We start from the raw sequence: 16,619 nt of genomic DNA on the forward strand, positions 1-16,619 counted from the left end.
GCTGAGGTAGCTTTTTGAGGTTCTTCTGTCTTGGAATAAGAGGTTTCTAAGGAAGTCATATTCAAGAGAATACAGACATACATAAAGCATAGTTATATGTGGCCAACCACCTTCTCCTGATGCAGCATGGACCTCTGACTATAAATGACATGGCTCTTTTGGAAGCATTTTTAGAGAGTATCTCACTCTAGTATTTGCAAGACTGCAGCATGAATGTATTAAATCATTACTGTTGGGAATCCAATTTAATGGATGATACCCAGGTTATTGAAACTGCACTCAGATGCCCTGTTTTGAATTGCAGACTTTTGTAGTATGCTCTTCATAGAAGTATTACTAATTGCTGTGCTAGACAACTGCAGGGTCCTCTAAAGAATGGGGAAGGGAAAGTTACATGCTTGTATAAACCTTCTCCCTTATCTCTTTTGAGTTAAGGCTCATTGTACGTGCTCATGCTCCAGATGTGATCTAGAATGCTACGAGGGGCCACAGATACCTCTTTTGCATATTGGTTGTGGAGCTCTGGAAATGGTCCCTGGATTCAATGGTCCGCCTGTCGCATTCTCTCTTGCGAGAGTAAAGAACGTGAAGTCTGGCAGATTGAATTTTCTGCTCTGATACAGGAATTGAAGAATGCAATGTGCCAGTGCACTTTATATCCTCGGGGATATTGCCAGATCTACTAATTTCCCACAAGACACAGCCTGATAGTTCAAGGAAGCAGGAGCTGAGGCTTTCAAGAGGCTGTCGTACTCCTGATCACAGTTGTTGTCTGCCTTTCCTCTGCTATCTGCGTACACCAAATTTAGAGAAATAGGTGCTTTTTCGCATTCCCCAGAATTTGCTAGCTGATACTGTAACTGAGATATTAACTTATGTTCCTAGAGAGTAACAGAAACCTAAGTCTTATTCAGAAACCTTATCTCCTGGCACAGGTGGGTGGTGGGGGGTAAAAATTACAACTTTGTGATCCATGAGTGGCGTGGCCGCTTGGATCCCGAAAAGCTAGTTTTGGAAATCTGAACATATATATTCACTATAAAGAAATTGGTTCTCAAAGCACAAAATCAGGCCTAAATACAAGTGGGTCATACTTTACATAGGACCAAGCAAGGAGGAAAATTAAAACATCCATTTTGTCTGCTGACAACAGTATGACATTTAGTAGTGTTTCACCATAAAGAGACATTCAAGTTGGCTCCTCTATTCGTTTGTTGGAGAACTGAGACTTGCACTAGATGATGTATGTCAATTCCAGTCACAAGAAAGTATTTTGATGGCGCACACATCCCCCTAAGATAGGGAAAGTAAACATATCTACCTCAATAGGAAGCAGCAGTTTTTCAGATCTGTTGGTAACAGATGTTTTCCACAACTATTGGAGGGGGATCGTTTCTAGAACTAGCTCCAAATAGTTCTGGGAAATCTTTTATACCTATGATAAGATGAGAAGATTCCTTCTGGAGACACTGCACTACTTGAATTCCTTGCATACGCTGATGTATCCACTACTCTCTTGTGAACCGTGTGGCCTAGTCTGCATTTTTTGATCTGGTGCTCCTTCAATAACATAAAGAGAGTGAGTGTATGCAAAGGCACAACTGGGCTGGGTATTCACTCAGGCTTCAAATCAAAACATCCAAGACAAGAGATCTAGATGTACCCCATGGTCCTCACTGTAAAGGACCAAAAGAAAGGGGTGTTATTTAATGCACCATATGAAATAAGAAGCCATACTAGTTGGAATTAATAGGGTCTGATAAGTACCACCAATTACGAGGTTTTTGCCCAATAATGCAAATTATAATGCAGGTTTTGGTGCTTACCACATCAAAATCCAAATGTCCTGATAATTACCAGGTTCTTTCCAACAGTATATTCTGGTAGCTTTGACCAGCCCAAATTTAACGGCCATGTTAACATTATCGGTCATTTCAGGGTGCAATAAATTGTCCATCACTTGCAATTCCAATTCCTGCTCAAATAGGGGTTTGCACAAGGATTGGAATCATCTGGGCCCCTCATTATTGGAAAAACATTAATTGTTCCTTTCCATTTGAAAATGTCACAATGTATTTTAAGGTGGTGTAAAAAGATTCTACGCTGTGTTTTTTAGACCTGAATAAAAACCTGAATGAATCCCAATCATCTAAAGGGTGCAAATTCGCTCCGCCAAAAGGATGCCCACCCAAGTTCCCAAATTGGTGTTTAGTGGCAGGCCATTGAATCACATCAGCAGGAATACTTTTCATATCTTATGTTCAAGTGGCATTTCTACATAGGGCACATTTTATTGATTAGGTTCAGTTTCCCTTCTCTTTTTCATACCAAGATAATTTCAGACAGTGGCCCCGAACCAGGAGAAAGCTCACTCGCGGCACTATATATGACAAAGCTTTCTTTAGCTGGTTAAAAGAACAGTTCATTAAACAATTCAGAGATAGGCTGCAGAGCTGCATTGTAGATGCAAGATTTTTATGGAAGAAAAAGTGTGTCTCAATTTTGCCTTAAAGCTTTTGAAAGAAAACTTCTTTGGGCTGTAACAATCAATAACTCCATTAAATCACACTGGCTAAAGCCAGGGTTAAGGAACTCGACAAACTCGGTGGCAGCCATTTAGCCATGACTGGGATAGAGGAGTTTCCCCATAACCTATGCAAGGTTCTCCCCTCCATTTTAGTTCAAAAAAAGACTACAATCTATAGGGTATATATCTGATTTCATATAGTAGTATAGCTGGGATCTTAACAAATCGTTGAATCTTAAGTGTATTAGTTCTTCTCCTAGTCTTATGTGTTAATTTATAAATAGGTTGTGTGGACTATGTTTTACAGCTAAGGGACAAATCGATGGGTTTCAGTGTACAGTGTCTAGGTTGATAGATGATAAACAAATTGTTGCGTTTGACAGGTAAATTTCTCTGGAAGTCTGTTCTTCTTTTATATATTAGTATTTACAGGATCCTTTATTTATATATCTTTACAAATAATTGTTAAAAGCCCAAGGGGCAACTTCAGTTGTTGTTATTAATATACTGGCTACTCCAGCCCCTTGTTGCTAATTGCTAAAGGGTATTCCCAAAGGTTGTTGTTTTGGCGAAAAGACAACAGGCACACATGCATGTAAACAGGCACAATAACATAACATAGCATGTGTATTTGTAAAGCGCACGTTCACCACTACGGGTATCTTGGCGCTGAATAACAGATGTTTCTTGTTACCCAACTCAATGGCACTCATTTTATCGACCTCAGATGGATGAAAGGCTGAATAGACACACCAGGATTTGAACCTGTGACCATGAGGTCGAACATAGGCCCCTGCAGTAGACGCATTAGTCCACTGAGCCACAGACTGCTATAAGGTCAACTGATACATCCATGACAGCATTCATTCCTTTGATATAATATCCCCTTATCCCTCAGGCGACAGATGAAATGAGCTCGCCTTTTTTCTTTGACAAAATAAAAGGTCAAAAGAAGCAAAATACTAATAAATGCCTATCAAGATGACACTCTCCGTCCTAAAACAACAGCCACATAGAACAGGTTTTTGCTGATCACATCAGATGAGCTATCAAAACTGATGAAGCATCTGAAGGCCAGTGACTATTTTCATGACATCATTCCAGGAAAACATCATAAAAGCCAACTTCTATCTTTTTTAGGAGACCAAGCTCTTGCTAATCAATGCATTTCCTTCACAAGTAGACTCATCTTACTCCCTGAAATCAGTCCAACTCAATCCCATCTTATAAAAAGCAAAAGTATACACAAGTAACTTGGCCAACTTCAGGCTGGTCACTAACCTACGTTGTCTATGTAAAACCATGGAACGGTGTGTTGTCAACCGTGTAAATACATTTAACAGTGATCATCAACTAATTAAGGTCCACAAATCATAATTCAAGGTTCAACACTGAGACGGCTAAGCTGAAGGCGTTGATGACTTCCAGTGTATCATCAGTGAAGAAGATCTCTGCTTCTAGTACTACTGCATCTCTCTGCAGCATTTGACACTAGTGGTCACCAAAGGCTGTAAAAGGTACTTTAGCACCTGATGGGCCCCAGTGACCAGGTGCTGAATTGGTTTTGTTCTATCTTTGAAACAATGTGGTAAAAATCAAAATCCCATGTCCACTAAATTCAGCAAGAGCAAGTGGCAAGTGAGTCCCACAAGGCTGTATAATGGCACAGTTGGATATTTAACCTCTACCTTAAACCCTGTTTGAAATATTAAAAGAGACTGGAATCATCATACACTAATACGCCGATTACATGCAGCTCTTTGCAAAGGCTTCGGGCCTGACATTATTATCATCTTGAAGTTATGTCTCAACAGTATATAGCAATGGATGTTGCACAACTTCCTACTCTTTCTAAACTCCCAAAAAGCAGAGTTCAGTCTCATCATCCCAAGGCATAAAATCAGGACCTGTCTCTACTGAACAAACTCTCTTTCAATGACTTAAGCCAACTCTCTCCTACTCTGTGAAATCCTCTGCTTTCACAATTGACACAACTCTGACTCTAGAACCACAACCATAAGTTGGCCAAATTTGTGAATTTCTTTCTCCGTGCTCAGAATAAAATTAAGCATCTTGTGAGTCCCAACCAGTTGAGAGCTTCAGTCATGTGTTGATTATCTCTTTTCTGATGGATACATCTGCCTGTGGATTCCTCACCATATGAATATCCCCTGCACCAGCAGCAGCATGCTGGCGCAGGGGATATTCATAAGGTGAGGAATCCACAGGTAGATACTGTATCCACCAGAGAAAGTGCTACAGAAGGTAAGGAACTTGTTCGTTTGCCAGATTCAGACTTAATATGCTGCATTATCTCCTGGCGTCTCCGAGTTGTTGGAGCCGGTCAGGCTGTCTGAGTCCCTGTGGCTGCGACAATTTGTCTCCGCATAACACCCTACATTTTATGATGTTTTGCAGCTAGTTTAGTTTAACCAGGAGAATGTTTGTCACGCCTTTATTGAAGAGATAATCTTCCGTATGGCCAATACCTCAGACTAAGGAGGAATTGTACACAAAGAGCTGATTTCTTTAAAGAAACCCAGATCCTCACCACTCGGTTAAAGGAACGGGGGTACCCAATGGGTCTTTTAAAACGCGCACGTAAACGTGCTTGGTATTGCCCGAGAGACGAACTCCTACAGGTCAAGGAGAACAGACCCAAAAAGGAGAGCATTGTATGTGTCACATCCTTTAACACCAAGAGCAATGGCATGAAGAAAATTATCAAAAAATATTGGAACCTTGTTGCCAGTGAGCTCTCTACTACTGAACAACCTATCTTTGCTTTTAAGCGGGGCAAGAATGTGAAAGATAGTGTTGTCAAGGCATACCTTGAACCACCTAAACCTCGGGGCCTTAGAGAACACTTCGGTCTACCTCCCCTCATGGGCCATTACAAGTGTGGCCAATGCAAAGCCTGTCCCTTGACAATAGAGGGTTCTTCCTTCACCTACAACAACAGAACGTATAACTCTTCTAGTTTCACAAACTGTAATAGTTCCAATCTCATCTATGTGATAAGGTGTCCTAGCGACTCCTTGTATGTGGGTCAAACAACGCAAAAAATAAAAGTCAGTATACTTCAACATATGAGTCGCATTAGATGCAAGACACAAGGGGCCCCCATGGTGGATCATTTTCTGGCACAAAACCATCAACCTGAAGATTTTAAATGGTGGGTGCTAGAAAAAGTAAATTTGGCACCAAGAGGTAGCTCAATTGTCTTCAACTTAAAGAGAAAGGAATGCAGATGGATTCACTCTCTTAATACTGTTCAGCAAGGTCTGAATAGCCTTGAGGAAACATCTAGAGAGATGGGTCAATTATGAAATCATCTTGATATATTTACATACTCGCTGGCTCATTCCCAAAAATAACAAGTCAATTATAAAGTCATTTTTTATAACTTTTATAATGACATACTCGTTGGCTCATTCCCAATAGAAATATGTAATTTTGGTATCATGAGTTTGATCAGTAACTATTGCATTTTGATATTCTTATTGCAACAGTTCTTTCCACATGTAAATTTGAGATGGCCCTTATGCTATACTCATCAAATGCCTTTTGTAACTTTGCTGTTTTTATATTTGTACAGGGGATGTAAATAATGAAACTTGATTTTTCCATGAAACAAATGTCTTTATGAACATTGTATGTTCCCTTGTTATTCGTTGTACACGATTGTATAGGTGTTGTAATTAACTATCCATGATGCTTCTTCGAAACATACGTAAAACAAAAATATTTTTGTGAACATGCATTATTGAAACTAATATTGTGGTGAAATCCATATGTTCCACTTATTTTGCGGTCTGTTTCACATAACCGCTTCGAGAACCATCACTTGTTAATGGCTATTCGAGAATTTTTAACTCATGTTCGGCTACATTCTCTGAGTGTTCTGCTGTATTCGCTTTAGGCATAGCGTATTGATGCTAGTCTGCACAACAAATATAATTTTGTGCTACACTCTATCAATTGTCTATGCAAATAAATAGTCCACGCATACTCACATACAAATATAATATCGATGGCCTTAATCTTAACTCATGTTTCACTACATTCTCTGAGTGTTTTGCTGCATTCTATTTAGGCATGGCGCATTGATGCTATTTTGCACAACAAACGTAATTTTGTGTCATACTCTATCCATTGTCTATGCAGATGAATAGTCCACGCATACTCACATACGAATGTTGTCCCACTTTTCGATTGAAACCGTAAAAAACTGACAGCGCCACGTGTCGATTTATATTAAGTTACATATAGGCAATACACGCCGTTTGTCACACAATATATCTCCAGTCGGCTCTCTTTGCCTAGTTAATCTAACCGACTGACATATTGATTGTCGGCTTACGTCAGCCAAGCGTGGTGACACACTCGCGCTAGCTTCAGCTGCCTCAGGTTTCAGACGCGACCATGGTTGCCTGGCAACCTCCCTGGTACGTCATTCTACCTACGTCAAATAGGACTGCACTGGCTTGCCTTCATATAGCAGCCGGTCTGTCAGTTGCGGCTTCCTCCAACTATGAAAGGTGGTGTGGCAGCGTGAGTCGGGATCGCTGGACATTAATTACCATTGAACTAAAGTAAGTACTCTCCTAAAGCCTCCCTTGACATTTTTTCACTCAGCCATGAGCCCCTCCTCTATTTATTTAATGCGCGTTTGCCCTTACAGATATTGGTACGGAATTTTAACTTCGGATTGGATCCGACGCATATCATTCAACCAACACGGCTTTTCGTATAGGAAAACGCCTTTTGAGGTGAGCCTTTTCCAAGTGCTTTAGACCTTTGTGTTTACTCCGAGATTTTCACTCGAACCTTTTGTTTATGAATTTAATCTCCCAAATCGGTTTGCGCTTGTAGGTTTGAACTCTTTTGGTTAGTTTCCATTGGGGCGAATTCGTTTGATAAATCGTAATTCTCCCTTTGACGTACTTCTTGTAATTTAAATATTGTCGAGGCGCAACTTCAATGTTTTATGATAATTGGTGTTAGCGGTATCTTGACATCATTCCGCGCTTAATTTCACTTTCAGAAACCCCATTGGATGAGGTACTCTGTCCTTGAACACTTGAACGCTTGATTGTTAGGCCATCCTAGACCACTGGCTAGGTGAGTTATGGCCTCTCCATTATCAGTACATCACAACGTTATATTTAGGACCACACACTAAAATAATTACATATCACATTTTTGATACGTACTTTACTTGCTTCTGCAGGTTGCCATCGTTTATTTTAAGTCCTGATGAAGACCCTACATGACGATTTAGTGTCGCTTACACTGGGTTGAAACGTCGACGACAATAGCTAGGACCAGCTCAAGACCTGTTTCTATACATACTCTGATTTATTCGTGAAACAGTGTCATTGTAATTCTCTTTAATACTGGCCCTCTTCTTGTATATTTTGTACATAAAAAGTTTTTTGTATTCAATTTTTGTATATATTATGCACAATTCTGTCACTTATGTCACTTTGTCACTGATTCACAAATTCACTTTACAGTTTATTACTTTGGTAACCTTGCTTTCCAAATGATATGGGTGTTTATATAAATGATGCAATTTATGTATAAAGAACACCATTTCACCCACTAAATTTGACTTTACCGTGAGTTGTACCTCAACATTGTGTGTGTGATTTGTACTTCATAATTTATGTGGTCATTTCTGGATTAATTCTTCAATTGTCCTCGATCCGTTCGTAGAACAAAGTAATTGTTTTGTTCATACCCGACAGAACCATTGCAAAACTAGCCACAGCAGCATTACCCTTGATAAGGTCCACTTTTTTAATATCAATCAGGGGCTTCCAATTTTTATTCCACTCAAACAAGACCCAGAGAAATTAGAAAAACTGAATTTTGGCCAAGATATGGTTACCCACCTTAAATGTTTTTGTTCTGGTGGATTAGAGACCCACTACCATCACATATGACTTAGTAAAGTTAACCACGAGGTCCAGACTGACCATGAAGGCTACAAAAATATCCGGTAACAACTGTAAACCAACATCAGTCATCGCCATGAAGACCACATCGTCAGCGTACACTAGCACAGGAAGCGGTCTCGTCCCTACCTTTGGACAGTTGGCCTTAACCGAGACAATGGCTTGCTCCAATCCATTAATGTAAAGAGTAAACAAGAAGGGGGCAAGCATGTACTGCTAACAACCCCCCCTTCTGGTTCTAAAAGGTTGTGAACAAGCCAAGCCTTGGGGGAACCACACAGAGGCTGAGGTGTGGGCATGTAGGTTGCTAATAAAGCACATTATCCAGGTCCACCACATCACCAGAAGCAGGCACCAAAACTTCTCGCGATTGCCCCTTTCAAAGATGGACGTTAGGTCCATGAACAACAGGTGAATTGAGTCTGACAAAGCAATGGTATACCTACTTATGATTAAATATAAATTCAAACATTGGTCAGTGGATTATCTACCTGGCTTAAAGCCATATTATATGTCGGAGATTATGATGTTTTCACCTGCCCTCAACATCGGCCTGTTTAATAGTACCCTCCCCAGGTCATTCATGGCAACCTCAATCAGGGATACAAACCCCCAATCTGCATCACGGGCCTCAAAGATGACCTCCTGGGGCCACTCCCAAATATTGGAATACCCTAACACCTTCCTTCAGGCCACTACCAAATCTTTTAGCTTTGCAAACTGGCTAACAAAACATACATGTCCAATTTCTATCTTAATTAACTGTGGATGATGGCTTTCCTTATACCGCTCCGCTCACTCTCCCTATATTTGCTCTCTTCTTTACATGGACTGTCTCCAATACTTTTTAATGTATTTTAACTAGCTATTTGTAAAACACACTTTTGTGTCCAGAGATGCAGCTTTGCTATGCAAAATAAAAATAAAAATAAACATCATGCTATTCCAGCACTAGATGCCATAAAATAAGCTGACATCTGTATCTCTCCATCTACCCATCCATACATCAATCACATGTCTATAATGTAACAGCAAAGGGAGACTCAAATTATTGTCTCCTGAAGGGAAAGAGGCAGGCTGATCTTACTTCAATTAATTCCACCAAAATCCACTGCTGTATAATAGCCGGTGGTTGAATTAGGTATGTTCTTACTGCAATGCATGTTGTACAGCACGTTCAGTCTATTGTCCAATGCTGGTATTTAGGCTTTCAAGGCAAATATCCAGACCTAAGAGACCAAATCTATACCATTCCTTGACGTTAGTTTGATAATAGGGGGCTATATTTACCATATACCTTATGATGCACTGTTTTAAAAAACCATTGAATTTCTTTTTTGTTACCACCCTAGGATGATATACATATATTTCTCATACTGGAGAAAGTTGGGTCAGCGTTTAGGGATCCCAGGGTCCTGAGAAAGGCCACAGACTTATTTTTGGCACCTAGTAGTGGCTGAAACATGTTGACCAAACAAACGTAAGGATCCACAAATTTTCTACAATCGTCACTTTTGTGCTTTTAATCTTGCCTGGGCAACTGAAATAATGATGCATTAGGTTAACCTCAAGTTTTTTTAATCACAGAACGGATCCCACCTAATCTTTTTCCCTCTTCTATGGACTCATAAATATATAAAGCCATGTAAGTGAGATGTCTGCTCCGAACAAGGAGGGGAACCCAATGATAAAGCATGCCACCATTAGGGTGGTGAGGGTTCCAGGACCTTCGGAAAAAATGGGTGACAATTGCTATATTCTTCTATGCTCTCTAGTATTTAGCCTGTACAGTCAAGTTGAACATTATTTGTACAATGGCCTTGCCTTTCAAAGGCAAGCCACTATACCAAAGGCCTCAATTCCTAAGGCATGATAGAATGTAAAAAGAATTAAGAGGGCAAGAGAGGAACGACCGAAGGAGAGAAAAGGTCATTGTTATGTTTTTTTACTGCGTACACCTTATTCCAGCTTTCAAATAATCTTGTGTCCAATGATGTAGGTCTGGTCATGCATTCTCTTGGACTAAGTTGGTCCAAATGTGTCAATTCGTTTCTATAGCTTTTGGCATATTCCCAGGTCTCAGCTACATATGCTTGTTTTGGGTGTGGATGTGGCTTTGCTGATTCACTGCGATGTATTGCAGTGTCTTTTACTAAGCCCTGTTAAGCCTCTTTAGAACATTGACTCTCCATTTACCATTGGTGTAGCGTTGTTGTGTGATCTTCGAGTGGAGTTAGCATCTATGCTGTGTAATGCTTGTTCTCAGCTGGTGTACACTGTTTGCTTTGCCAATACAGAGTACCACTGGTGAGAACATTTGCTTTCTCTTAATTGTTGGTGCACACCTTACCTCTTCTTCATCACAGAGGTGTAATACATAGGCAGCCTGAGTATCAAAGTGGTGTAATGCTAGTAAATTGGTGAGTAATGTTTGTTCAAGTGCTTGCATTCCTTCTGATGCACCGGCCCATTACATGCTGCTGTAAATTTTGTGTAAACTCATCTCACTGCCTCGATTACTAGCACAGGTATTGATTTCTGAAAGGATACAGTTCTCATCTCCTTTCCTGTTCCTTGGCGGCCCAGGCATATTTAACAGAACCAGTTTAGCTTCTTGCGACTTCTTCACAATCGCTTCGTTGAGCTTCACTGCTGTGTGCATCCGCCGCACGTTTGTCTGGTTCCTAGGGATCAAGAGAATACAATATTGTCAGGTAACCATTGGTAAGAGGGAGAGCTAACTCACCGTGTGTAAGATCTGCCATGATGCTGAATTGTACGTTATGTCAGGGATCATTGTTAAGCATTGGCACTTACCAAGAACATCTGTTCTGATTTTGAATTGTACTTTATGTCGGAGTCATTGTTAAGCATTCGCACTTACAAAGAACATCTGCTCTGATTTTGAATTGTACTTTATGTCGGAGTGATTGTTAAGCATTGGCACTTACCAAGAACATCTGCTCTGATTTTGAATTGCACTGTATGTCGGAGTCATTGTTAAGCATTGACACTGATTGAGAAGATCTGTTCTGATTTTGAATTGTACTTTATGTTGGAGTCAGACTAAGAAGATCTGTTTTGATTTTGAAGTGTACTTTATGTCGGGGTCATTGTTAAGCATTGACACTAGGAACATCTGCTCTGATTTTGAATTGTACTTTATGTCTGGGTCATTGTTAAGCATTGACACTGATTAAGAAGATCTGTTCTGATTTTGAATTGTACTTTATGTTGGAGTCATTGTTAAGTATTGACACTGACTAAGAACACCTGCTCTGATTTTGAATTGTACTTTATGTCAGGGTCATTGTTAAGCATTGAAACTGACTAAGAACATCTGTTCTGATTTTGAATTGTACTTTATGTCGGGGTCAGACTAAGAAGATCTGTTCTGATTTTGAAGTGTACTTTATGTCGGGGTCATTGTTAAGCATTGACACTAAGAACAGCTGCTCTGATTTTGAATTGTACTTTATGTCGGCGTCATTGTTAAGCATTGACACTGACGACGAAGATCTGGTCTGATTTTGAATTGTACTTTATGTCGGGGTCATTGTTAAGCATTGATACTGACTAAGAGGATCTGCTCTGATTCAGAAAATTGAACAACATTGCCATTGTTAAGGATTGCCAATAATTAATGCCTTTACCTTTGTCTGGGTTAGATTTGGGTTCAAGCAAAACATGCCATGCAAGAGGGGGTAATTTGTTGTGCGCTGTGTTGCATTGTGAAACATAATGGACATATCCCCTTATAGCCTTGCCTCTTTTACTTTCAAACTATTACTTCAACACATTTACTCACCTTCATCCCTACATTGGCAATCTAACTTTCCCACACCTTAACATTAGGAACATTGGCATAACATAAAATGGTGGGGATTCCCGCAGAAGGTGGTGTGGAGTCTTCGATACTCCCACATACTCGCAACTATCCATTGGATTTAGATTAAATGAGGGCGCCGTGTGCAGCAGGGGCCTATGTTACCCGCATGCTCAGAAGACCTTTACGTCACCTTCCCCTTAATTTCACAAGTGTCCCCAAGTTAGCTAGAGCTGGAGTAGTGATTTTAGACAAGCCAAGTTGTAGTAAATGTCAGAGAAAGAAAAAAATGTAATTCCCTGCGACTTGCCTTTTATGTTTCTACTTACACTTTCTTCTCCAATACATCATGTACATTGCCCTCTCCTTAGCTCTTGACAGAATGTGTACCTTGAGAACCATTCCCAAACCTACACTCAACCAGTAGGATTCGATCCCCACACACATGCATCCCCAACACGTGCAACCAGGATTGAAGAACCATAAACACTTACAAGTTCTCCCACTCCCTTCACGCGGCGTAAGAGAGGAAAAACAGAAGACAGGTTTCAATAGTCATACTAAACAGAGCCATCCGCGATGGCCGCAAGACAACTTTTTGACATTGCCATCACGCCTTTTATAGTGGAAGGAAAAAGAGGTGAAAAGATGACAAGGACCTGTGTTGTCTAGAACGGCATCACTTCGCTCAGGCTATGAACAATGTAAAAAATGCTATTTCAGAGAAAATGCAGTGCTTATACTTTCTGCACAAGTTCGCGGGATAGTGGGTTGTCGATAAAGATGTTAAATTATGTTAAAATGAAAAAGTTAGAAAAACAAAGAAAGACAAACATTACAAATTTGGAGAAGATCTATACAAGCCCTTATTGGCCCTAACACACTTCATTGTCTTTAGTGGAGCTCTCAACGTTCCAATAGTGTAATTGCCTTTATCTCTTGTTAGTACCATAACCACTGAGGCGACATAAGTATTTCAGAAACTGTTATATAGTCAATAGAAGGATACATAAGGTAACCTTGAATATACACTTGGTGCAGGAGAAGAAAATCAAGTACTGGATTTTTCTGGATTCCTTGCATCACCTGTTCTTGTCCAAAGGTTTTATAATTCTCCCATGCAACATCAGATTTCCAGCAACAACCAAACCCTTTCTGCTGAGGCAAGGTTGCACCAGCTTAACCCCGGCTCAATAGAGGGAAACAAAATCCCTCTGCTGCGCTCTGGAGTGGTACTCCCAATGGGCTGTGGTGACGTCTGCCACACCACTCCTCTCTGACCCTCTTCATGGTTAAAATCTTTCTCGGATATTTGTTAGTCTCCTAATAAGGTGATCTCTCTCTCTCGCTCTCGCTTTCTCTCTCTCTCGCTCTCTCTTTTTCTCTGTCCAACACACAGAAGACAACCCCCACTCTGAATAAGCTTTCGTTGAATTCTGCCTCTACCTGACAGAATTTTCCTTGCATTAGTCACTCATTCTGCTGACATCCTCATCTATAGCCCAATTAATAGGCATGTTGCCTCATGCAGTATAAGCAATCATCTCTCAAGTAGACAGGTATCAATCATTGGCCTATCACACATTGATTCACCTCAGAATATTCATTAAATCAATATTCGTTCGAGTGACAAATCACCTCAGGTAATCCATTTTTATCTCCATGGTCCTTGGAGAAACCATTCCTCCTCAAAGTGTATGCCTCCATTTTAATCTGCCCTACTGAGTAAATCCCTCAAGAACGAGGGTGCCAGGAGGCTTCATTGGTCTGCAGGCTGATGCTCAAGTGTCCATAGCTACAACCTCACTGATGATCTGTCCTGTCTCACAATTAAAAACATATGATAAGGTAATTTACTAAACCTTCAGACTGAGCCGAGATGGACCTGAACAGGAACTTTAGATAAATTGATGGTTGTGAGTTAAGAGTAAGAAGCTGTGTTAGGCAGAGAGGGTTTTCTGCTGGAATATCGAGTTTGTAATTATGGGTTTGCAAATTATTGTTAACAGAATATCAATAGACATCAATTTTGTGATGGTACAAATATATAAGTAGGAGTAAATTTACTCTACTTAACTTCTTATATATGTACCTTGATGCTATCTATTACTTCAACACACAGATAAGTAGAGATAAGATTGGCAAACCTGCACTTACCTACAGATACTTAACCTCTTGATATTATGGTAGTTGATATTCTGGCTATGATATATCTGTAGGATGATATGCTTCTAATGGACATTGTGACATGCAACCACATAGTGCAATGCATGTAGAATACCACTCACCACCCACCACTCACCACCACGATGACAGACTCTTCAATACTATGGCAAGGTCCTGCAAAGCATACCAACAAAGCTACTCAGTTCTCACCAGCCATGCCTCATTGGTACCCCTAAATTCCCCATTAATGAATTCTTACTAACAAATGATTTGGGGGAAAACAAATAGTAAGTTGAACTATAAATTCTGACATACAAAGTAAAGGTGCATTTGAGAATGAATCAACTGTGGCTTTAGGGATTGATTTTAGTTTATGGTGATATAACACTTATTAATCTCACTTCTTTCTGAATGCTATTTAATAACATGTGTTAATATTTCCAAACAATGGACTAGTAATCACTTTCAGAAGGTGCAATGCAGAGATCTTTCACAGATGTTCAAACTTGAAAATGAAGGTAATTCCCATAGACATGAATTACATTGTTCTTACTTTTTAAACTATAGTTTTGCTACTAGATAGATTGAAAGTGTTCCTTTCCCATATCTTTTTCTGAGTGACTTTAATCCTAATGTTTATTAACTCTTTCTCTCCTACTGCTGCACTTTCCCACCCTTTTTGACCATTCAGCCCTATCACCTTGGCCAGTTGTTTAATTCTCTAACATTAGGCACTTTTTCTGTTCCTATTTAATCTTCCTGTGTATTCCCTAATGACTTTGATGCAATTTTCACCTCAAAACAGCGACCGATTCTCTACTTCCTTCCTTTCCTCTTGAGCACTTGTAATGAATGGTGCACTCCCTGATGTCATCAACTCTTGGCACTCATGGTTCCCTGCTCTCAAAACAATCTGTTTTTTTTGTTCTGCTTATTAAAGTGAAAGTCTGTCATGGATGTCAATCCTCTTCGTCCTACTTGTCAATCTGAGCTTCTGTCAAAACAGTCCTTATTCCGCTAGATCAAGCGGTGGCTTTCCTTACTGTTGACCACACACCGTTCTGTCTCTCGCTTCTTTCCTGGGATCTCAGCCACTTCCTGGAGGGATTTCTGATCACACTTAACGTCATAACCTAAAAAATCGCTAATAATCATTCCACCTCCTCCTCAGTATCCTTCGTCTATACTACAGGAATCCTTAGGGTGTTTTCATTGGCGGGTTCCTTTTACTGAAAATATTTCCCCCCCTGCCTCTATCATCTCTCTTAGCCCGCAATCCCATCTGTAGGCTCAAGGATTCCTCCTTCCATTTCTTCATTTCCTTCAGTTACTTCTTCTCTTGGTATCGGTTCTTTTATTTTCATTGCCTTTACTGTATGCATGAAATGTAACTATGTGACACAAGACTCTTAAAAACTGAGGGGCAGATTTATGTTAGACTTGCGCCACTTTTACGCTGCCGTTGCGCAGCGGCGGCGTAAACCATGCGCCATGTTGCGCCTTATTTACAACGTGACGCATCTAGGGAGATGCGTCACGTTGTAAAGCCCTACGCTAAATTAAACCTGCGTCAGGTTTAATGTATTCAGGGTGGGCGTTCCATCGGAAAAAGCCTCGGAAAAGTGACGCAGTGAAATCTACAAGATTTCACTCAGTCACTTTTCCGGCGCTGCTGCGTCAAAACCTTGCGCCTGCTTGAAGCAGGCGTAAGGCATGACGCAGCATGTTAGGTATGGGCAGCCCCTAAACATTGCTGGAGTTGCGTTGTGCTTGTGACGCGACTCCAGCAATGCCTCGCCCTTACGCCATCAGATGCGTCACGCATCTGTTTATCCTTGCGCCACGATGCGCTGCATTGTAAATGCGGCGCATCTGTGGTGGCGCAAGGGTAAACTTGCGTGACGCATCTTTCCTGGCGCATCCCTGCTGATTTGCAGGGATGCGCCAGGAAACTTAAATCTTCCCCTGATTTATTTGATGTCTGACCATCTGACTTTCTCTTCTCCCATTCATCCTGTTTCTCACTTTCTGACACAGTGGATGCCCTTGTTCTCTTCTAGGACTGTTTGAGTTTTCAGATCATAAGAATGAATCCTTAGAAACAACTGTTGTTTCTGAATCATTTACTTTTGTAAAA

General features: G+C 40.4%; 1 protein-coding gene across 3 annotated transcripts in view; it reads right to left on the reverse strand.

Moving 5' to 3' along the window:
* Nucleotides 1-16,619, reverse strand: part of SLC12A5 (solute carrier family 12 member 5) — a 1,098,594-nt gene that overhangs the window by 15,193 nt on the left and 1,066,782 nt on the right. For 2 of the 3 annotated variants that reach the window (XM_085619359.1, XM_085619361.1), the window contains exons 24-25: nt 12,811-12,825; nt 11,041-11,174 (exon numbers count right to left, since the gene is read on the reverse strand). In XM_085619359.1, the coding sequence (XP_085475485.1) occupies nt 11,041-11,174; nt 12,811-12,825 (149 nt within the window). The remainder of the gene's footprint in view (nt 1-11,040; nt 11,175-12,810; nt 12,826-16,619) is intronic. The other variant, XM_085619360.1, reaches the window with a different exon arrangement.

The sequence above is a fragment of the Triturus cristatus genome, chromosome 7 (genome assembly GCF_964204655.1).
Source record: "Triturus cristatus chromosome 7, aTriCri1.1, whole genome shotgun sequence".
Lineage (NCBI taxonomy): Eukaryota > Metazoa > Chordata > Amphibia > Caudata > Salamandridae > Triturus > Triturus cristatus.